This window comes from Telmatherina bonti, assembly GCF_933228915.1.
Source record: "Telmatherina bonti genome assembly, chromosome: 2".
Classification (NCBI taxonomy): domain Eukaryota; kingdom Metazoa; phylum Chordata; class Actinopteri; order Atheriniformes; family Telmatherinidae; genus Telmatherina; species Telmatherina bonti.
The window spans coordinates 33,734,559-33,758,252 of NC_136620.1; the positions used below are offsets into that span (position 1 = coordinate 33,734,559).

The window sequence follows — 23,694 nt, forward strand, 5'->3', positions numbered from 1 at the left end:
AAGAGTAGTGGTATTTTAACCAGCGAACCAGCGACCTTCTTGCTGTGAGGCCACAGTGCTAACCACTGCGCCACCGTGCAGCCAAATATAAAAGTAGATTTTTTTTTTTTTTAATTTTTTTTTTTTTTTTTTTTTTAAACTATCAGGCCAGTTGATAGCTGGCCTAATGGGTTTGGAGATGTTTTATAATAAAGTGTGTTCGATGAAGATAAATTAAATAAATGTACAATAACTTTGCAACTCTGTGATTTTTTTTTCTTGTTTTGGATTCAGAAATAAACGTTTAAAATAGCAACATTTAATAGCAAACACTATTTACATAAAAAATATCGGAGAAACAACCATCTCTGACATCTCGCAGTGAGGTAGCGGATTTGCATCAAGGTAAGAAACTACAACTCCCAACAGCGTTTGCGATTAGTCGACGCACTGGTCTGACGTAACGCATGACTTGCACAACGGTGCCTCTTGATTGGACAAAATCGGAAGAGGGGCGGGTCAAGTTTTACACAATAGTCCACATCCGGTCTGTCAAGTTAAAAAAGATAACAGACGGAGTCTGAAAGAAAGGATTTCACCTGATATATAAGAGCATTAACAACAAAGAAAACAGGAAGCAGGCCCGAAAAAGGTTATTTGGAAAGCTCCTGAATAAACATGTAACATTCACTTTTATGTTAAGAGTAGTTGAAAACAGATAAAACACATTAACATTGCGAACTAATCCAATTTAAATGGTATCATTTCAAACATTTTTCTGTGTAATAGGCTACGTAAGGATCCAAATATATTTCTGTACATAAACTTTACACATTGCACAGCACAAAGATTGAAATAAGAGTAATATTTTCAAACCTTGTACATATCCTGCACAAAACGTTTTGATATGAAGATTTTATTTTGAAAATCCTATCCGGAAGCTGAGGATCTTATTTCCTTTTACTTTGCCAGCTGCTGTGAGCATGGTTTTTATGTGTGTATGTGGGCTGAATGACTTTAGTTGAGGAGTTTGTGTTTTGATACTCAGGAGCACCTGGTTCACTGGTTGGTATCCGACATGGTTTGGACTTCAGCAGTTCAGCGAGGATGTGGAGGACTTCTCCGCTGCTGGTCCCCGACAGTCCGCCCCTGGACTCTCACAACCACACGGTGTCCTCTGCTCACTTTACGGTCTTTCTCCAGTTCTGCCCCCGTGTTTTCATCACATGAGGTGAAACAGTCGCCTCTGAGGCAGTGGACTCTGGCCGTGAGCCCCTTCACCACAGTGCGGGCCCATTTAGGTTGCAACATTTCCATCCGGCCGCTGGACCCGCACGCTTACCCCGAGGCTGACCAAGCCTTCATCACTGTCCACGGTGCAGACACCAAGCAGGAGGTATGTCTGGATCACTTACACGTCCACTATGACGAGCAGAGCAAAGAGCTGCTGATCTCAGCTGAGAAGATGAGCAGCGACGTGTCGATTGAGATGGATGCACCTATAAAAAGTAGTGAGTGTAAATAAATGATTCAGTTACGGATGAAAAATTCACCTTTACCGTAATCAGTCACAGCATCACTAGGCTGCCTGCCATAGATCCGATGCAGTGCACCAACTTTACATCCTTTCCTCAGATCTTTTCATCACTACTGGAGGAAGAGGCAGCGTGCAAGTGAAGAAAATGGAGTGTGACATCTGTAAAGTGCACACTGAGAAAGGAAACTGTTTACTGCACTCTGTTAAGGTGGGTTGTGGCAAAATGCACTCAAGGAGACTGCAAAAATCAGTATACAAATGTAAATTAATACTGATGGATTATTGATCTAATAATTTGTTTGCTGTTACATTGTCTAAAAGATGAAAAAATAATCTATTTAATCTGTATAGATTCAACAACTGGTCCATAGTATTTCCCTTGTGATTAAAGAAATTAGATGAATCCATCTCCTAATTCCCCTTTTTATATGTTTCTTACAAATACCTCTTCTACCCATTAAAAAAAAAATCTAAATTATGAATTGTTCTGCTCAACCAAGAATTTAAAAAAAAATGTCTATAAGCTGTAATTGTACAAATACTGTGAAAGAAGCACTGAAAAGAATAGTTTTCTATTCTATTCTATTCTATTCTATTCTATAGTCATTTTGCAGGCACTTTTATCCCAAACGACTTACATACACACTCATAGCCCGACAGGCACATTGGGGTCAACTTGAGGTTCAGTGTCTTGCCCAAGGACACTTCGGTAGTCTGGGGAAGCCTGGAATCAATCTCCCAACTTTCCAGTTGCAAGCCTACTACTCTTCCTCCCGAGCTACAGCTGCCCATTATTTATTTATTCATTTCATAACAGAAACTTTCTATAATTAAGATGAAATGTTGGCTTGATATCCATTTTATTATGTATAAGTCAGTGGTTGGGTCCCTTTTCCTGAAGTCCCTTTTGCCCCTCCCCTTCGTTCTGCAGGGGTAAGATGCACATTCTGTCTTACAGATTTATGAATATTGGTCATCTTTGTCTTCAACCAGGAGATTTGGACAGCTAAAATACCACTACTCTTTTATTCCCAAAAGAACGCGAGCCCCTTCTCTTATCTAAAAGTATAAAAAAACAGAAGGTTAAAGTGGTAAAACCACAGACTAGAAGTGGAAACAGATCTAAATTCCCACAGTGTACGAGCCAGACATGAGTGGGAAATGTGACATTCCACTGTTGGACAATTGAGAATGTTTGCAGCTCATCCAAGATTTTTTTTTTAATGTTACAATAACTTGTTTCCGTCATCACCCTCTTGGTACTTTTTGTTTTTCAGGGTCATAAGGTTGAGGTGCAGTCCCACGGAGGGCATATTACAGGTGTGGGTACAATCCATGGCAATGTGGACATCAGTGCAAAAGGAGACAGTGTAAGCAGGACAGTGTTAGTACGAGCCATCGGTCTTACTTGCAGCAATCATTAGGGGGCAGCAGCCTTCTGCAACTGTGAGCACCACTGAGGTTGCTGCTTTTGACTGGAACATTTAACTAGAAAAAACCATTAAAATCATAAATGACTTGCATATATTCCTGTGTCACAATCAGATCTGTTCTTGCAGGTGGTGAATGTTCAGAAGCTCCAGGGCACCACCATGAATGTTTCAACCGAGAGCGGCCCTCTGAAGGTCAAAGCCATCTATGCTGAGTCCAGTTGTGTCTCCTCTTGCTCTGGGACAATTGAACTGGGGCACATACATGGTGAGAAAACACTATCCTCCATCTTTTATGCCAGCCCAAACATACATGTTCATCTGTATTGAATCTGTAAGCTAAAAAGGAACAATGGCAGAAGAAAGTAATGAAGAATTGAACAGTAACAACTGCACAGCGACAAATAAACAGAATTCATCATTGACACAGGTATCTTCTTGAATTCTGATGCAGTGTTCACATAATCAGAACAACAGTGAATGATGGCTTGATTTAAAAAAAAAAAAAAAAAAAAAAAAAGTTTTTGGACTCACAATTTGATTGCAGGGCTGCCTGAGAGCTTCTGAAATAAATAATAACTCCAAAAAGTGACAGACAGCTGCAATAGATACTGAATAATTATTATAAATAATTATAAATACAAACTTTAAAAAGTTTGTAGTATTCAAACATCTAAAAGAAGTCTGGTTGAGAGTTTGGTCCTGGGAGCGTGAAGAGGAGATGCCGTTTTAGAGCAGAGTAAGCGTGATGTGTGTGGGGGGTGAGCAGTTACTTGAGGTATTGAGGAGCGTTTACATTGATACACTGGTGTGTGAGGAGATTGCTCCTGTGCTGTATTCTGGCATATGCAGGGGGCCAGTGGAGGGAACATAGAATTGGTGCCATGTGATCATATTTTTTGGTTTTTGTAAGAAGTCTTAACTGTGTTGCTCTGATTGTGCTGGAGATTTTAGAAATTCCAACAAGGAGTAGTGCAGCCTGGAGGAGATGAGGGCATGAAGGATAAACGTAGACTTGCAATATTTTTGAGAATAATGCATAAAGTTTTGCAAAGGTGTGTATGAAAGTCAAAGAAGAAATAGCAGTCGAACTTGACACCAAGGTTGTTGGACGTCTTGTCCAGAAAGGGATATAGGACTGGTGCTGATGAGAAGTCCAAACCAATGTGGCTTCAGTTTTATAGCTGTTGAGCTGAATAAAGTCATCAATGCCTTTTTGCCTCCAGACAGAGTGTGAGTGTGGACACAGAATTTGGAGACATAGTGGATGGTGAAACAGAATATGGTGGAGGTCTGTTTCTTTGTAAAGTTGGATATTATTAGCATAGCAGTGAAAGGAGATTCTATCTTGGCTGATCAAGGGGAAGCATATGTAATGTGAAGAGGTAGAGACCTACGACTGATCCTTGTGGAACCCCACAGCTGACCCTATGATTCTTTCACTTAGTTTATTTAATGGTAACATTCAGTCCTGTTAGTGATGTAGGCCCGATGGTGTGGTGGAAGCTGATGTGAAGGATGTTGTGTTTAATGCTAACGAAAGCTGCAGACAGATCAAGGAGAATGAGAAGAGTTGTTGAGCCCACACTCACAGCCATCAACTTGTGAACCTGGTCAGAGCTGTTGCAGTAGAGTATGCTGGCCTGAACCTAAACTGAAACTTTGGAAACAGACGGTTGGATTTGAGATTAGGGCTGCATGATATTGGAAAACACTGACAATGCGATTTTTTTTCTTACCCTGTGATATACACTATTCACAAAAAGTTAGGGATATTCAGCTTTTGGGTGAAATTTCACAACAAGCCTAAAATGCATTCAAACCTGTACAGGTGAACTTAATGTTTCAATAAATTTTGCACAAGTTGCTGTTCTCTAACAAGGAGCTTAACGGCAAAAATCACGGCAGGTGTGTGATCCTTGAATTGACCAATAAATGTCCTGGTTCAATTAGAGCTGGTGTTTAAACAGTTGTCCTCATCATGCTGTTCACATTTTGACATCATGAGACCAAGACGACACCTAACAATGGAACAACAGTCCCTTGCCATTGCGATGCTTCAAACAGGACGTTCTCAGACAGAAGTGGCCACTGAGCTTGGAGTGTCACAGAGTGTCATCAGCAGGTTGCAACAGAGATATGGAGAGACTGGAAGAGTCACAGAAAGGCCTAGAAGTGGACGTCCTTTGGCCACATCCCGTGCTGATGACCGCTACATTGTGAACACTGCCCTGAGAAACCGGATGATGAATGCCGCTCAACTCCAGGCACGTTTAAGAGAGGTGAGAGGCACCCAAGTGTCACGTCAGACCATTCGAAACCGTTTCCATCAGCGTGGTCTGCGTGCTAGACGACCTGCACGGGTACCTGACCACACCACCAGGCACAGGCATCATCGTCTTGCATGGGCCAGGGAGCATTTACGCTGGACGAGGAACCAGTGGGCCTCAGTGCTGTTCTCTGATGAAAGTCGATTCACACTGAGCAGAAATGATGGCCGGCAACGATGTTGGAGACGTCAGGGAGAGCGCTATGCATCAGCCACTGTTGTCACCAGGCGAGCTTTTGGTGGTGGCGGTGTTACAGTGTGGGCAGGGGTGTCCACTTGGTACAGAACTGCCCTACACTTTGTGAATGGTACAGTGACAAGCCCATACTACCTGAATAACATCATTAATCCAGTGATTGTGCCCCTACATGAACAGCACAGGCCTAATTTCATCTTCATGGACGACAATGCTCCTGCTCATCGAGGCCGCATCATCAGGGAACGGCTGTTGGAGACTGGTGTACCTCAAATGGAATGGCCTGCACTCTCTCCAGACCTGAATCCCATTGAAAACCTGTGGGATCAGCTGAGCCGTCGTGTAGAGGCTCGAAACCCTGCACCCCAGAACCTCAATGACCTGAGGGCTGCCCTTCAAGAAGAGTGGGATGCCATGCCTCAGCAGGCAATAAGTTGCCTTGTGAACAGCATGAGACGTCGTTGTCAAGCTGTAATTGATGCTCAAGGGCACATGACGAGATATTGAGACGTTCAAATTTTTTGTTGTGGTGTCACTACCATTGTTGTTACCTTTTGTGTTGAATGAATTTTTTGAGATGAGGAAATCAGTAGTGCATCCTTCTACTTAAATGTCTTACTTTTATGATATTATATCACTGTAGCATGAACATATTGCATTTTCCATAGATTTCACCTGAAAGCCAAATATCCCTAACTTTTTGTGAGTAGTGTATATTTCAAAATGAAAAATACTGGAATTTGTAAAAGATGACTTGAATGCTACTTTAGGTTATGCTGCACTACTGTCATCTTGTTAACAATTGACCTGCACTGTTCTTACCTCTTTTTGTGACTCTGTTACTAGTTTTTGTCTGTATTTGAGAGTTATTATTATCTTTCATGGCTTGCTTTTATTGTCCTTAGCAAGTTTTGTTCGGTCATTTGCATCCTACATTGCAGGACCTGCGATGTGACTATTGGACACACCTACATTGCGATGACGATGCTCTAACGATAAATTGTGCAGCTTTATTAGAGATGGTCATGTAGCTCTGCAGAGACAAGTTCCTCTAGAACCTTTTAAGGGAAAGGGAGGTTATATATTTTTCTATGATTTATGAGGATTTCTTGGTTAAGAGTGTTTTATTTTTTCTAATTGTGGTTTGATTTTGGCAGTTTTCAGTTTGATGGAACACAACCAATCTGAAGGTATTGATTGATTATGGGGGATGCTCGATGGCGCAGCAATAGAAATGCCTGCCTTAATGAGAAGAATAGGAAAGGGGTCAGGTGGACATGTGGTAGGTTTGATCTTCAAAATTTCCTTCTGGGAGACAGGAAGGAAGCAGCAAAATGGCTGTTACATATAAAGAAACAATTTGCATAGACTGAAGCTATATTATACAGGAAATTAGTGATAACCAAGTAGAATTTCAGCTGGAGGCGCAATAAACGTGACAAATTTTAATTATATTTATAATAGAAAGACTTTCATAGATAAGTTTTATAGATCGTATCATTGGCATAATGTTTGATAGTCAGAGGAAAACAAATGAACACTTTTTAAGAACGCAAAGCAGCAGTTTTTTCATGAGTGACAAAATAAAGTCCACAATGAAGAGAACACCTTACCAACCATCAAACATGATGCCGGTTCCATCATGCTTTGGGGCATCTTGCCTTAGTTGTGAAGGCATTGAATGCCTAAAATCATATTACCAAGACAGTGTTGAGATCCATATTTCACCTAATTTTAGAAAAACTAGGCTTAAAAATGTGTGTGTTGTTTGTCAGTAGGACAGCCAGCACACATCTAAAATCATAATCTTGAGCATTTATATAAAGCACAGGTGTCAGACTCCAGTCCTCGAGGGCCGGTGTCCTGCAGGTTTTTGTTGTCTCCATGCTCCAACTCACCAGACCGAAATTCATAAATAGGTTGACAAGAAGCAGCTGGATCCATTTGATTTCAATCAGCAGTGTTGGTAGAGGGAAACAACAAAAACCTGCTGGATCCTGACGGGTCCTCGAGGACTGGAGTTTGACACCTCTGATCTAACATACTCCAGGTGTACAAATTTAGTTTATTCGTATCAGTTTTTTATTTTTATTAGTCATACATTTGAAATTGTAGGTGAAAGTAATTCTGAATATGACTGTAAATGTAGCTATGCTACTTTGATGACACAAGTTCTGGGAAGTAATTTGACATATTTGAATATTTTAATCTGCCAAAGGTACATAGTTGAGGAAACAGTTTTCAGATCTCTGTGACCCACAGAGCCAAAGGCCAACTTCACAGCTGTGGATCGAGTACTAATCAACTTTAGAGCCATTTTTATGTGTGTAGAAATGTAATGTACTGCTGAGAGACCTTTCTTCATAAGGAGACGTGTTGCTGTGAATACATCCTGACACACAGCTGCTTTATGTTAGGATCCTTGGTAGAGCGTGGTACGTAAGGAATCTCAGGCTGGGATCCAAACGGAGGTGATTTAAGTGCAATGTGGTTTCAATTCATCTGAAATTACCCAACTATTTTGTTTTGAAATAAAAGCAGTTAGTTTTAGACAAACAGCTATGATGTAAAGAAATTGCATCAACCATTAAGAATGTTAATCTCTTCCTGATACAGATGAGTCTTTCATTATGGACTACATTGAAACACTTTATAACCCTCAGCTGTGCAAGATTGTAATTTGCAGTATCTGTGTCAGGTTTTCATTAAAGTTTTCAGCCTTGTTGTAAATATTGGTTTTTACATGTAGGTGAAAATAAATGTTCAATAATTGTTTTAATTCATTCTGATTTTGTGATTTTATTATTTAAAAGGTGATGCTACAGTGAAAAATGTGTCTGGAGATACAGTTATAGGTAAGCAGCTCGACTGCACAATCACCCATATATGGCATCTATCTACCAGAGGCCCGTAGGAAAGAAAAAACAAAAAACACATGGTCGCTTTGCTTTTGCAGATGGTTCAAATGGTTTCCTGAAGGTTTCCTCTTACAGCGGCGTCATTGACGTCTATGTGGGAGATGGCGGCAGTGCTGAACTCCATAGTCAGGAAGGTGAGCATGCAGTTTTAGAGCAATAGCTGCCACTCTGTCTTTAAAGTCATATTATTTTTCTTTTGTTGTCCTTCATTCTGTCTTCTGCAGGAGCATTGAGTGTGCGTGTCCCATCCTCGTTCAGAGCTGGCGTGAAACTCTGTGGCGTATCAGTGGATGTCAGCCCAGAAGTTGTTCTGCATGGAGTAGAAAATGACACCACTGACGGCTACGCCACACTTACTGGTAAACATTATTTCAAAACATATAATGCCGAAGTAACAAACTAAAACCTGTAAAAAGTAAATAAACACCAAACACTATCTTTGTTTTCCTCTCCTGTTTGTGTTTCTCTCAGGTTTTGTCAATGGTGAGTCTCCAGTGGAGCAGTGGGTTAAAGCCCGGGCAGACAGAGCTTCTGTCAGACTGAAAACACAAAGTTGGTTCGACTCTCTAAAACTAGGAAGCTGAGTGACAGGATGTTTTTGGGTCATAATGCTGTGTCACTGCACTGGACTTAAATTAAGACACAGCTTTCTCTGCAACCTGTTCAACTGAATGTAATTGATAAATTATTAATCTCTCGCTCAGTATATACTGTACATACATAATTAGGAAGTATAAATTTATTTTATATTGTTTTTATTGGTCTGCATGTGTTTAAAGTCATGGTATCTGTATGTATGATACCCACATATGCATCACATTCAGTTTGGGAACATAATGTTCTCTATACAAGCTGGTTTGAGATCAAGTTTCAAAATATTTTCATTGTTCAGTGAAAACAGCTTTCTGAGATTTCTTGAATGTTTATCATGTTTTACAGTCTTAACATTGTGGAGCTGCTTAGACATCTCTGTTACTGGTGCACTGCCCTCGTTACTGGTACCAGGAAAGTTCAGTTTATTAAAAGTCAGCCAAGGCATGATTCATCCCCGATGCCGAGTCTTCCTGGGATTTATTTTAAACTTTAAATAAAACATCACAGTCAAGCTCATAGGAAATTTAGCAAAAGGGACTAAATGAAATACAAGTTAAAAATCTGGTTGGGTTGGTTATGACCCCTTCCTGATGAGGCATTCTGAGCACGTCCCACTGGGAGGAGACACCAAGGAAACCCAAGACTCATTGGAGGAAGTATATCTCCTGGCAGTCTGGGAGTGCCTCGGGATCCCCGGTCGAGCTGTTAAATGTGGCTGGGGACAGGAAAATCTGGGGATCCCTGCTTAGGCTGCCTGCCTGCCTGGCAACCCAAACATACTTAAAATGATGTCTAAAAACAAACTTCCAGTTAAATGACATATTCTATTAAGGGAAAAAAAACAACATGGCATTGGTGCTCATTAAATAACCCTGTTGTAAAAATGATCACATTATTCCACCCTTAGAGTAATGCAAGGACAATATATCAAATTGTAAATCTAAAAGACTGTTAAATACTCGTTTCCAGTTTGATAGAGACATTTAAAAACCAAAATATTTACACATTTCACATGAAGTTTGGGTCAACTTTTGTGTAAAATTAATGGAAAATGTAAAAGTTCCTTCTACACTATTATATCATAAATGTTGGGAATTAAAATAGAATCATGTCACAGCATTTCTTTATAATATGAAACAATTTATCAAAACAAAAAGCTAACGACAGTGGAGGGAATACCACAGCATAAAAAACCCACGTCTCAATAACTTGACGTGTCTTTGGTGTCGTCTTGGTCCGATGATGTCATAATGGGAACAATATAACGAAGAGGACTGTTTAGATACAAGTTGTCATTTAACCAAACATTTGGTGGTTAAGTCATAGTTCACAGGCACATGACACTGATCCTAAATGCACCTCCACGCTGTGTAAGGGCTACCTGACCAAGCCAGTGATGGCGTGTCACATCAGGTGACCTGGTTTCCACAATCACAGGAACTAAACCCAGCTGAGATGGTTGGGGATGAGCTGGACTGCAGAGTAAAGCAAAGCAGCCAACAAGTGCTCAACACCTCTGGGAACTCCTTCAAGACTGTTGGAAAACCCTTTCAGGTGACTCCCTCATGAAGCTCTGAGAATGCCAAAAATGTGCAAAGCTGCCATCAAAGCAAAAGGTGGCTATTTTGAAGGATCTATATGGATCAACATGTGCTTTTAAATCTTTACAAGAAGAAACTATTATATAAAAGACAGAAATCTTGGTCTGAATGAGTTTTTACACCAGGAATATGAAGTCTGCTATTCTCAAGTGTGTATAGTGGTGTGTCAGTAAAGCAACCTACAAGACAGTGTGGACCTCTATTTTCTACCAGTACCATAAGAGAGAGAAAACTGAATCTGATGCTTATGCACAGACTTTTGAATCTATTTACAGATTTACTGTTATATGGATCATGCTAAAGGTATCCTTAACGTGATGTACAGAATGATTTATTGTAAGATATGGTGCCCCATATTAGGAGCTATCTGTTTCGACATACTTGCTACATGTGTCATCACTGAATGCTTCTCAGCTTCTTCCCAAGTATCTTTGCTCTTCATTGATCTTGTAACTGGAAGTCCAACTTTGCTTATGTTGGTAACAAACCAGCATGAAGGGTCATCGCTGCTGTACTCCCAGTATGAGACACGTGGCTGCAGCTTTAAGGCAGCCGCCCTGAGGAAAGACAAAATAAAGGTTCTAATAAAAGGTTCTACCTTTGCAGTACTTCACTAAGTTTGCGGCTTTAGTGTACCTGGAGATGCCACTGCAGCAGTTCATCCTGATAGAGATGAGTGGAGGACAAATTCTTTCCAAGTGTCGTGGTGTGCGATCTGTGAGAAGAACACAGCCACTCACATCAAGCTCTTGCAGGTACTGAGATCCGCTTGTCAGATACTGCATTGCCATGTCTGTCATCTGAAGCAGAAGGAAACGGAACACAAGGGCCATGTGGTCATTTTGCCTTCAGTGAAATAACGGTCATATGAATGTGTGTGTGTGTGTGCTGGACCTTGGGGCACCCTGACATCCGCAGTGTGACTAGACCCCTGCAGTAAAATGAAAAGGCTCTGACAGCTGCATCAGACAGAGCTACACAGTGAGAAACATCAACATGTTCCAGGTCTCTAAGGTTCTTGCACAGTTTCTGAACAACACAAAGAACAAAGGAAATGTGTGATTTAACTGGTAAAAAAAAAAAATAACAGGAAACATGGCAGAAATGGCAAACTGAATACAAATTTTACACTTTTCCTTGTTCGCGTCTGTTTCTAACTACTAAGAGGATGAAAACCTCCTTTCTTGGAATAACTTGTCGAGTTAACAGTAAACAAACTCTGAAAAAGAAAGTAACCTTGAGTTCACTCAAAACTCTGAACAGATGGCTGTGTGGATGAAGATTTGTACCTCTATGCCAATGTCTGTGATATATACACACTCAGCAAGTACAATCTTCTTCAAGGGAACTTTCTCAAGCAAAGCCAATCCCTAAAAAACACAAAAATAATTACACAGATAGTTCGGCTAACTTTATTTTAGAAAAAACATGGAAGCAGTACCTGATCCTGAATGCAGCAACCTGTGATGTCAAGAGAGCAGATTGAGCTACTGCTCAACCACTCCAGAGCCAAGTCAGTCAGCTTCTCACAGTAACTCAAACTGAGATGGTAGAGTTTACTCAGCCTGATTGTACACAGAAAAGAAATCTGCTTCATGATGCCAAAGGCCACAATGAAATAAGTGTATTTGTATAAGTCATGCTGTGGGGATATAATCCTCAGACGCATATTTCCAGGTGATGTATTGGCTTAAGATTACTGTTGGATCAGCGTGAAATACCGTAAGCAGTTGTCGTCTGGTCAAAACAACATAGCTAAAACTAACATATTTTAAAATGTCACAATTATGAGAGTGTATCTTTGAAGTTGTACAAAATACCTTTGTGCAATCCTCATGACAGAGATGTCCGTTATACGACTGCACTGACTGACATTGAGTTCTTGCAGTTTATCGGCTGAGGAACCTTCGGTCAAATACCGAATTCCAACATCGCTCACCCTGAAACGTGGATGTGAAATAATGTAATGGATCTGAATCCATGTGAAACTGAATCATGGCTATAACTGGCACCACCTGCTGCAAAGCGAGATGTTCAGGTAGTGAAGGTTTTTGAGGGTGGCTACAGATCTCAAACCATTATCGGTCATTCTTGGGCATTCTGCAGCATGAAGTCTGCAGAGGTCCCGTGAGCTGCTGCACAGGGCCTTCCAGCCAACATCAGTCAGTTGGTTGTTGCCTGAAGCAGAGATGAAGTGGGAGAATAAGTGGACCAGTTTACAGTCTTTCATCCTTGGAAATGAAAGTTGCAGAATCTAAAATGATCTCACCCTCTATACTGAAAGTCTTCAGTTTGGCTGCTTCAGCAATGGCTTTAAGAGCTCTGTCGGAAAGATGAGAAGCATCTAACAGAGAAATGGAAGAAAGACTGCGACATCTGGCAAGCAGAGCCTGTTAGTGAAGTGGAAGACGCTAATGAACATTGTGTTGTCAAGTGTATGTCCACAAAAAACACATTTCATGTGCATTGCATGGCAAATTCTTTTCCAATTTATTTCTGTATCATAGTTTAGTACTTCACGCCATGTGATGTTAAATCTGTATAACACCTGAAACTTAAGTAGAAATGACTTACCAAGACACAGCTATCTGACAGAGTGAGCATGTCATTAATCACAACCTCTTTGAGTGATGGGCAGCCGACAGAAATGTACCTGAATGCATTTACTGTCATCTGGGAGGAGAGAGAAAAACACGTCTGTGCTGAACTCTGAATCATCCACTTGGATGCAGTCATTTTTCTTTGTTTGTTTGTAATTCCTTAAATTTTCATGTACCCATAAAGTCAAACAATACATCTGGAACTAAACTCATGAACACCCCCCGACCAAAGCACGTATTAACTTGCAGTGGGTGTGCGATGTACATATGGTGAGTGGGCTGGCCGGAGGTGGCTGCATAAGCCCAACCCTCTACTTCGCCACAGCTGCCTATTTTGTACTCTCCCAGACATTGAGATGTTTCTTCATTTGCTCTGAGTGCATACGCTTAACACAGAGCCAGAAACAACCGCAGACAAGTGCAAACAGAGAGAAGTGACTGCATTTCTTTGAGGGGAAGAAGCTGTTGGCTTTCCACTGGAGAAGTTGAGTGAAGTGACTATATACCAAACTAAGAGGACATAAACAACTGACCTGAGTACAGCCAGACAGATTGAGGTGGATGAGACTGCGGCACCCCTTTCCTGTGTTCAGGTACAGAAAGCCTTTATCTGTGATTCTGCAGCAGTATGCCAGACTCAGGTACTGAAGATTGAGGCAGTTTCTGTTAAAAAAAAAAGTGAAGATTATAGTTTGTAGTTTTAGCTGCCATTGAATGCAAGTACTTTCTGCACAATAATCTTCATTAAAAGTCCAATTTAATGGTAGTATTATTAGAACTTATCAAATGTGGTCAAATGTAAAAACTTTTATGAAGCTTAAAGGAGAAAAACATTCAGAACCTTGAACTCTATCAACACAGCAATTATACAATCCAGTCAGTAGGAGAGCAACATCTGTTCCTCTAAATAATTAAATTGGCCCTGACCACATCGATTTTGAGACATGAAAAACAAGCTAGTGGAGGGCTGCAACTGGACAATAAGAAAGAGGCATGAAACATTTTTTTTATAAACAAGTTTTTGTTGAAAGTAAGTGGGGTTGACTCAAATTTAAAGCATAAATATATTCTAGTGACAAGACATAAAAGCTGTTATTATCAAAAGTGGAGGTTTACCTGGACAACTCTTCAAGAGTTTTGTTTGTGATGAATGTGCACGAAATGTTCAAGTAGAGCAAGCAGGGACAGCCATCAACTATTCTCTGAACTACTGCGTCCTGTTAAAAAACAGGTTTAAATGTTAAAGATTCCCTTAGAAAAGTATTTACTACAGTATAAGCATGATTAAACCCACTGCCACAAACATTTTAATAACCAATAATTCAATAAGAAGTTGGGTTAAACCAACAGGATTGTTAAATGTTTAGTTGTTGGTCTGTAAAGAAAAGATAGATTTTTCTCAAGGTTAAAGATCTTTTTCTCTCAACAACATGATATTAACTCACTGTGACACTGAAACACTCCGACATGTTGAGCTCCTGCAGATTTTTGCATTCACCTAGATAGATAGATAGATAGATAGATAGATAGATAGATAGATAGATAGATAGATAGATAGATAGATAGATAGATAGATAGATAGATAGATAGATAGATAGATAGATAGATAGATAGTTAAATTATGTTGTTACTTATTGCAAATGCTTCAGTATTTTTTGTTGTGAAATGATGAAGTGATATAGAACATAATGTAAGATTTGTCCTCTTCTATAGCTATACAGTAGGTGTGTTACATTCTTGGAGGTCCTGGTCTCCCACATTATGTAATGCCTCTAAATTTTTCCACTGGATAAATTAGCAGCTGGGTTTTTTCAACAAAAACACTGTTGGCCTTTGACCTGCTACTTCTGTTCCCAAGCCTGAGGACTTTCATCACAAACTCCTGCTTTGGCTCAAGCTCCTGCTGCTGAAAAGACAGCCCCTGCAGTACTCAGGATGCATGTGATCCACTTTCTCCTGATAGCCTCTCTACTCCCCCTGCTCCTCCCATCTGTTGAGATGAAAAGGCCAGGAAAGCGCAGAGGCCTTAAAAGGGCAAGGCACAAACTGACCCGGGACAGGTAAGGATTTACTTTTTCCAGTAATTCTTCCAACTCATCTTTTATAAACTCTGATGAGCATGTGCAAATTTATCATGTGTTTTGATAGAGTCGAAGTGAGAGGGGTTAAACGCCACAGCAGATCAGGACCCTCTGGATTTGTATCACATGCATGTTCTGAGTCAAAAGAATCTGGAAAAGTTTTTGTGGACTGTCAGGACCAAGGTCTCACCTACATCCCCCCCTCAAAGGCCTGGTCAAGAGCGCCCAAGCATCTCCTTCTGGCCCGGAACCAAATCAAAGTTCTCAATGACGGAGCCTTTCTTGGATATGAGAGTTTAAAAAGCCTTGACCTTCAGCAGAACCTGATTTCTCATGTGGAGGAAGGAGCCTTCCAAGGCCTGACACAACTAACAACCCTTCTGCTGCAACACAACCGCCTGGGAACGCTCAGTGAGGAAGTGCTCATCCCCATGTCGAATCTTCGCAATCTGCGTTTACACGATAATCCATGGCAATGTTTCTGCCCAATGGAAAGCCTCATACGTACTCTTCAAGTGCCGAGCAACCGTAACCTAGGAAACCATGCCAGGTATGCAACTACACCAATTCAATAGGTGCACAAATGACAGAATTTTTTGCATAACCATCAGTCTCTTCTTCTGCTAGGTGTGCAGAGCCCATTGGGCTAAAAAACAAAAAGTTGAAGCACGTTGATCCAGAGTCACTATGTAAAGAATCAAACTCAACCAACAACCCGAGTGTTGACTTTGAGGATCCAATAGGCCCCGGAGAGCCCAGTCCAATTCGCAGCAAACCAGATGCCATCGCACTCTGCCACATCTACCTTATGCCTGAAATGTGGATGGACTGCAGTAACCGAGGCAAGTTCATCATCAGCTTCTTACTTTCAAGAATGAGTTTGACTAAGTACTCCATATTGTGAGCCACACTGTATCTTCAGTAATTCCTTACACAAGGTTCTTTTGCAATAGAGGGCTGAAGAAAAAGAGCTGACTGTAAGATATTCCATAAATCATTATCATTTTGGATGATGAAATGACTAAACGGCCATTTCTCACAGATTTTCCATGGAAAGACATCGAACAAACAAGAATAGTTTTAATTTAGTGTGGTGGCTCTTTCATTGGTAACTTGATTTATTTCTCACAGTCTAAAGTTGGAAAATGTAACATTTTGGCAGATGAGTCAGAATCAAAACACTCATATTAAGCCAAAGAATAAACTAAATTAAATTATGTGCCACTACTTTAGGCGTCCTCCTGGAAGAAGCTCTGGATTTATGGAGTTGGCAGCTTGTGTCTCAACCTTGAATGCGAAACTTGGGATTATTCATTACTGCAGACTTTATTTTGCCAAATTTACACACATAAAAAATTAAGCAAATATTTATTAGCAGATCCCAAACAACCAAATGTAATTGTTTACCACCTTTAGCTCTGTAACCCCTTCTTCTATACCTGCAGGTCTAACAGAGGTGCCTTCAGGTATTCCAGAGGACGTAGTTCAGATTGATCTGTCCCATAATTCAATCCGTCAACTGAAACCCAGAGATTTCCAAGGAGCAAAAAGCCTGAAAATCCTTAACCTGAGTAACAACAATATGGAGCACATTGACACAGGTGGGTGTCATTAGACCTATTTATCATAATCACTGTGTTTAACAGTTTGTGCAGTACTTAACATAATATGTAATATCCAGGATGAAAATGTACATATCTGCAGTTGTGTTTATCTTTATATGATAGATAACATATGGCAAGCCAAGAGGTTTAAAACAGTTATACAACTTCAGCGGCTTCTGTTTCTATTTTGGCATTCTGCCATTTTTGTGTATACAGTTATGATGGGGACTCTCAAGAGGCCTGCAGATATAAAGTAATCACTGTGCTCAAGTGATTTAAAGACTCCGTTTCCATTTCCAGGAGAACTTAGCCTATGGCATCTTATTTGATTTAGATTGCACAAATGGATGCCTTTGTTTTCTTTTTGTTTTTTAATAGCAAAAGTCTGTAAATAATTCTGAGAAGAAGAAGAAACAAATGGGCACAATGATCATGCATATTTACTTTCTCTCTCCAAGGTTCCCTTTCTGGGCTCTTGCACCTTCATGAACTGGACTTGTCACACAACAGCCTGCATTTTGTTCAGTATGGGGTTCTTGAAGATCTGTACTTTCTGTCGCAACTAAAACTCAAAGCAAATCCCTGGGTGTGTGACTATAGGTGGGTTATTTTGCTCAAACTCTTACAAGACTTTCTGTAGACAAATAAAAAGAAATGACTAAAACTCTTTTTGTTTTGTTCCAGCATCCACTACATGATGTACTGGCTGCGTCTGCACCCCGCAGTGAGGCACTCTGGCTTGCTGTGTCACTCTCCTCCTGAATATAATGGTCAAAGTGTGGAGAAGTATGTTCATTCCTACAACAGAGATTGTTCAGATAGGCAGCACAGCAAAACCGATCCAGACCAAACAAACCCTGAGCTTTGGGACACACTGATGGAAGTACAAGGAGAGGTGGAGGAGGAGCTGGAGCCGAGCCACTTGAGAGCACCAGAAAAATACCAGATTATCCGCCTGTCATGAATCAAGTTAAAACATGGCCAAATATCTGACTTTATTAAGATACTATGTTTACTCTTAAATAACCTCCTTTCAGTATTGTAAAACAGTCTGTATCAGATTGAAAAATGACTTTGTTATTGCTTTAATTTTTGTCACCAAAGTGTCACTTAATTAAAAGTATAAGAAATAAAAATGTGACATTTCGACTGTTACTATTAAAGAATACGATTTACTGGGTTATGTATAGGCCTACCCATGGATACCATAATAAACAAACTCACTGATAAACTTTAGGCCGGGCCATTTTAACGCTGTACAGCCACGCAGGTTGAGATGGATCACAAATGGACGGTAATTCTGCAGGATTTGCCTCATTGTGTTGTCTGTTATCCAGTCTTTCCCTGATGAGAAGTTGATCTAACATGGACAAAAACTGTTTCAGCTTTAACTTTTAAACACTGCAATGAACTAAATTAATAAGGGTTGCTTTCTTAGTACAGACCTGAGTCCACAGCTTGCCTGTCTGGATGATAGATTTCCACATACAACATACTTCAGCGCAGTTCAGTCTGTCTCTTAACCCTAAATACTGAAAAATCTGTGAAAAACAAACAACATGTGAAAATTTGTAAAGTTTTTAGGTAAAACCGCCAGAAATCCAGACATATGCAGTGTCACAAACTTTGTTCTGAGTCATTGTGCTGGCGCCCAGGCAGGGTAATCGCATTTGCCATTTTTTAAGGCAGTGTGATGTGTGATGTGAACAAGCAGCTCTGCTTGTCTCCTAACACAGACATGCTTTAGAACAGTTTATCAGACGAGCCGCTTTAAAAGAACACCAGGGCAAAGTAAACAAAAATGCTCTCACTTTGCCAGCAAATATGAATCCAAAAGAAACAGAAGTGACAACTGATAAGTGCAAGCAGTCAGCAATAGTTCTAGCTTAAAGTACACTTAAAACACATCATTTTATACACTGTGTAATACTTTGACATTTACGGAAACCATAATGAGCTGTAACTTACTTTAATCAAGAATCCTGAAGGAGACAGGATTAATGTTTAGAGTAGAGTTCACTTAGTCTTATGTAAGAAAGATCTCACCACTAACTCCTGAGACAAGGCAGCTGCTGTAGCCTTAAAGCAATGACCTCACTGCGAGTAAATTAATCAGGTTAATTAACTTTGAAGAGTACATGAATGATGAATGCAATGGAGGACCTTCAATAAAAGGCTGCTGGGAAGCACTGAGAGTCCATTACATTCTTCTCTGATCGGGTGATCCTTAGTGCCAGCTTCAGTAAAACTCATTTCCAATCTCTACAAGATTCAATAGAAACAATAATACATTGAAAAGAAAGGTAAATCAACATGTTATTATTTAAATTAAAATTTCAGATGTCATACCTTAAAATACTCTTTTGTTCTTTTCAAGTCCTTTGCAACAATGTGCCAAGCAGCTACGATGCGCTTCAGGCGGTCTTTGTTTACTAGTGTCTCAAGCTTGTTGATGGCAGCTAGGGCAAAAATAAACTGATTATCAATTAGATAAATTCACATTTATTATTATTCTTCTTGTTACGGTTCCTTTCCATCAGACAAATTGTGCACTAATTCATAACATAAATACAAATAAAGAAAGCTTGATTAGATTAAAAAGGATTTTGACTGATAAAAGCACATTTAAGGGGAGACATGAGTCAAAGGACTGGGAATATTTAACAAGGAAGAAAGGATTGTCAGGAAAGACTTTTAGTTTGGACACATTTTTTACTACATTGAATGTTTTCTCAGGCTATATCCATGACAGCTTGCAAAAGAATCTAAGAAAAAATGTATTTAGACTTGATCACCTACCAGCCTTATTCTTCTTGTGTAATATAACCCAGTTAAACCACTTAGTGAGGATAGTGCGCTGACATTTCTTCTGAAAGTGCTTCTCTGTCATGTCCATCTTCAGAGCCAGCTCTGTGTTATCCCTCCTGCTCTGCATGACAAACCTCTTCCACTTCCTGTCACCCAACAGCAAACACAGCTTATCATTAATTCAGTGACCAGGTTCACAGGTATGCTGAAAGGGACCTGAATTCGTTCAACAAACTAAAAATAATCACATGTTAATATGATATACTGATTAAATCTATCTTGATGTTATTCAAGTGTGTTAATAATTTTGTTTATTCCAACTGAAACAGGAGAGTGAATTTAAAGAAGAAAGCATCTGACAGGGCAAAAGGCTTAACGCTGGAGATAGCTGATAACTGCTCTAACAATGGACAGGTGAAAGGCGACCTGTGAAACAGAATATCCTCACAAACTTGCCCACTTTCTAGCAATGATCAGGGAAAGTGGTGAATCTCCTGAACACATCAAACTTAGAAATATCTAAAATACACAAAATTCCAAAAGAGACAGAAGAAAATCCCAACGTAGTCTCTGGAATAACCACAGCACCTGCATTTAATTAAACAGATCATCACAGAGCAAGCTGCAGTTTTAATCAACAGTTTCCTGCTGTCATTGCTGCAGGTGGATGATGTGTTTAAACTCATTATCATGGCTCTTCCATTTGGGTACATAAAATTAGTAAAATTTCCATTTATAATTTCTATTAATTTGTCTTGTTATATAATTTATTTAAAACATTTTTTTCAGGGTCTTTTGGCTTTGCATGCTGTTATGGGGCTGCATTTGTTTTGTTCCTCAAAAAGGTAAGTGTTTCAGTATTGTTTGCCCAGATGTCCTAATAAACAGAAAAGATTATTATTAATGTGATAATTCTTTAATAGGTTACAATACTGCTCATGGATATAGGAGCCTGCAGACCAATAATCAGTTTAATCATAGACAATCTTTCAAGGATAACTATGAAAATGAGGGGAAGGCTATAAGACAAGATGGCTTTGTTTCACTCCTGACAGAACCTGTTTACTATAAAAAGAAACGTCATGTTGGACCTGTTGGGGGTCTCAGAGAAAATATGTTGCGAAGCCAGCCAGATTTGGCACATAAAGCAGACAAGTTCTCATTGACTCATGTTGACCAGGGTTACGATCAAGTTTGGAGTAGATGGGGTGCCAACAACCCAACCTCAGATAAACGCCACTCTTTTCCTGCAGCTGTTGACTCTGCTATAACTGTAATCTCTTCCAATGGTTATGGCAAGCAAGTTTTGAATCAACCATCATCTTTCTCCTCTCAACATGATTTAGCAACTAGAAAACTTTTAACAAATGATGGACGTCTTCCTGCAATAAAGGATGGCATTTTCATAAGTGTCTCTAAAAATAAACCTATCCAGCTGGGCAAAAATCAGCCACATCCAATACAATTCCCTCTTGTCTCATCTGGTGAAGAGTACTCCTTCCATCGCCATAATGTTGGATACCCTGATGAGCATCTACACAGCCCACCTCAAGATATCAGCTATTTTTCGAAGAAGCCAAAATATATATCTCTGGGAAAAGGCTCATCAGTATGGAATCAAATGTCTTCTGGTGGCTTCAAACACCATAAAGGCCTCCACAAAGAGCATCAAGCTTATGTCTCTTCCCAACACAATCCACGATCTCCGGATTCATTTTCACCAAGAAGTCAATTCTTTACAAATCATGTGTCCAAACAAAAGAAAAAAATGGCCCCAAGTGTTCAGCATAAACCTCAAAAAAGGCAGGACAGATTCACTGTGAAAGCGTCAAGCTCCCCTCGTGGCTCAAGCAGACACTGCAGCTACATAAAATACCATAAGGTTGATGCTAATCCCTCCACCTTGACCGCTCTAGCAGGAGATGGAAAGAGATCACAACTTTACAATCAAAATGGAGTTTCTGCCCTTCATGAGCCAAATGATTTTACTCAGCTGAAATTCAGAGACAGAGGCTCAACATGGAAGAGTACTAAAAATAAACTGGACTCCTTGTCTGCTGATGACAGATTCCTTCTCCAATATGGTGGATATGAAGACGCTGTGAGAGGAGGCCTTGTGAAACCTAACAAACAACCAAAAGACATTCAGATATTTCCAGAAAACATCAATAAAAGGTCCATGAATTTGGCCTCATGGTCTTCTCAGCTGCTATCTAAACCCAAAGGCTCTGATTCTAAATGTGTCATTTGGAAGAACACAAAAAAACCTCTCCCAAGGAAACCCAAAAATTTGTCACATTCATCTGCAAATGCATACATTCAGTCCAAACACCGCTCTGCGAGGGGTATAGCGTATCTATTGAAGACCTGTTACACACCTTATCAGAACAAAGGCAAGAATGGCAGACACCAGTGGAAACTTGCTGCAAGGCAACACATGTAAAACACTGTATCCCACAATGCAAAGGGATTTGACAAGTTGTAAACCAAATGACATTAAATGGTATGGAAAATATTCTAAATTTTTGTGATAACTACTGTACTTTTCACTAAAACTGTTTTTAATCTGTGTTTTTAGTAGGATCTGTTTCCAGCTCTAAATCAAGTCTCGGGTGTTCTATCAAGGATTTACAGACCTGAAATATTTGTTTTTTTTTAATTTATTTTTTTTACTTTCATATCAAATGTTATAATATAACTTGTTTCAGTAGATGAATTTTAAAAAAAAAAAAAAAAACCTAATACTGTCATTTTTTTACATTTGAACAGGCAAAAGTTTTTTTCTGGATTTGCTACAATACTGCAGTCTTACCTGAAGCATGATGATGTTAAATTCTTCCTGTACCAGGAGAGCGCCTTCTCAACCAGCTCAAAGGACTCCTAGAATATAACCATGACCAACTTTTAATATATAAGCACAACTAATATGAAACAGTTAATTTTCCCAACAAATCTGAGATTTATCTTAATTTTAAGCAACAAGAAAGTTGCTCTACCATACCGTGATGTCTTCTGGGTCAGTATAGCTGTGGTCCACATCCTTGCGAGTCAGAGACGTTTGTGCACAGTGCTGTTCTGCATCAGCAACAAACTTGTACCTCACAAAGGAAAAAAAATGCTTTGAAAAGTCCACTCAGATATAATTGTATCAACAATATGTGGTAAATAATTTAGCTGTGAACATGTTTGAAGAGAAATTGTGGGAAAGATTTGAAACGTAGCTCAGTTAAGGGAAAATATTAACCTTACGTGTCTAGATTGGGGTAAATATTAGTGCTAAAAATGTAGGAAAAGTGAGCCACTGCGTTTGTCTCAAGGGACAAGAAAGAAGAAAATACATACCAGTTGATGGCTTTAAGATTTTCATGTCCCTGAAAAGCCATCAGACTATTTTTCAGAAACTGTATGGGGTCATTGGGACATGACAGACACGAAGCAGTCAGTAGAGTCTGTTAAATGAGGGGAGAAAAGAAGTTGGTAACTTTGAAAGTGAGCTGAAGGTCAATAATTAGTGGAGATGATCAGCTCTTTATTTTCACCTCTATCACCTGGACAAGTCTAACATCAATATTTCAAATGTCTTACCTTGTATATCTGTGGCAGGTAGTGTTTGAATTCACACATTTCCAGAACTTTTTCCGTCTCTGCCATGTTTAGTCTCTGGCACCTTTTTAAGGCAGATTATTTACATTAAGTCGGGGTTTATTTTATAAGATTGTCTCCTTTTAGGAAACTGATCGTTGCTAGGTAACAAGTCAAACTCAAGCAACGTTAAATGTTGGACAACTAAAGCGTTAGGCGGGAGTTTTGAATGTAAGTTACACATATGACAGTATGACAATTAGTACACATGTAGTTTTCCGATAACAAATCATATCAAGTGCTTAAATGTGTTTGATATTACGCTACATCTTGTCAAATTTTTAAGTGAAGATTTAACCATGGTTGGTTATTTGAAACGCAATCGAGTCACTCTGCGAAAGTTTTGTCCGACCACTTTAAGCTGTCCGAACAACG

At 39.7% G+C, this 23,694-nt stretch overlaps 3 protein-coding genes across 3 annotated transcripts; 2 read left to right on the forward strand and 1 right to left on the reverse strand.

Annotated features, from left to right (window-relative positions):
- The first annotated feature begins 979 nt into the window (after positions 1-979).
- Positions 980-9,750, forward strand: fam185a (family with sequence similarity 185 member A). The gene is made up of 8 exons (XM_079247487.1): positions 980-1,490; positions 1,615-1,724; positions 2,794-2,886; positions 3,076-3,214; positions 8,285-8,326; positions 8,428-8,523; positions 8,614-8,748; positions 8,861-9,750. The coding sequence occupies exons 1-8, from the start codon at positions 1,058-1,060 to the stop codon at positions 8,971-8,973; spliced, it is 1,161 nt and encodes a 386-aa protein (XP_079103613.1). The 5' UTR covers positions 980-1,057; the 3' UTR covers positions 8,974-9,750.
- On the reverse strand, positions 9,628-23,328 carry fbxl13 (F-box and leucine-rich repeat protein 13; the record flags this gene model as incomplete). The annotated part of the gene is made up of 20 exons (XM_079257971.1): positions 9,628-9,745; positions 11,073-11,141; positions 11,221-11,384; positions 11,479-11,613; positions 11,874-11,954; positions 12,026-12,149; positions 12,405-12,524; positions 12,600-12,762; positions 12,854-12,974; positions 13,159-13,257; positions 13,718-13,847; positions 14,301-14,401; positions 14,630-14,682; positions 18,094-18,229; positions 18,315-18,410; positions 19,033-19,131; positions 19,219-19,328; positions 19,669-19,823; positions 22,490-22,557; positions 23,263-23,328. The coding sequence occupies 20 exons, from the start codon at positions 23,326-23,328 to the stop codon at positions 9,628-9,630; spliced, it is 2,208 nt and encodes a 735-aa protein (XP_079114097.1).
- LOC306771354 (leucine-rich repeat-containing protein 17-like) lies at positions 13,649-17,880 on the forward strand. Its single transcript, XM_079260520.1, has 7 exons — positions 13,649-13,777; positions 15,043-15,244; positions 15,333-15,815; positions 15,893-16,107; positions 16,711-16,866; positions 17,328-17,469; positions 17,554-17,880. The coding sequence occupies exons 2-7, from the start codon at positions 15,120-15,122 to the stop codon at positions 17,831-17,833; spliced, it is 1,401 nt and encodes a 466-aa protein (XP_079116646.1). The 5' UTR covers positions 13,649-13,777; positions 15,043-15,119; the 3' UTR covers positions 17,834-17,880.
- Positions 23,329-23,694: the final 366 nt, after the last annotated feature.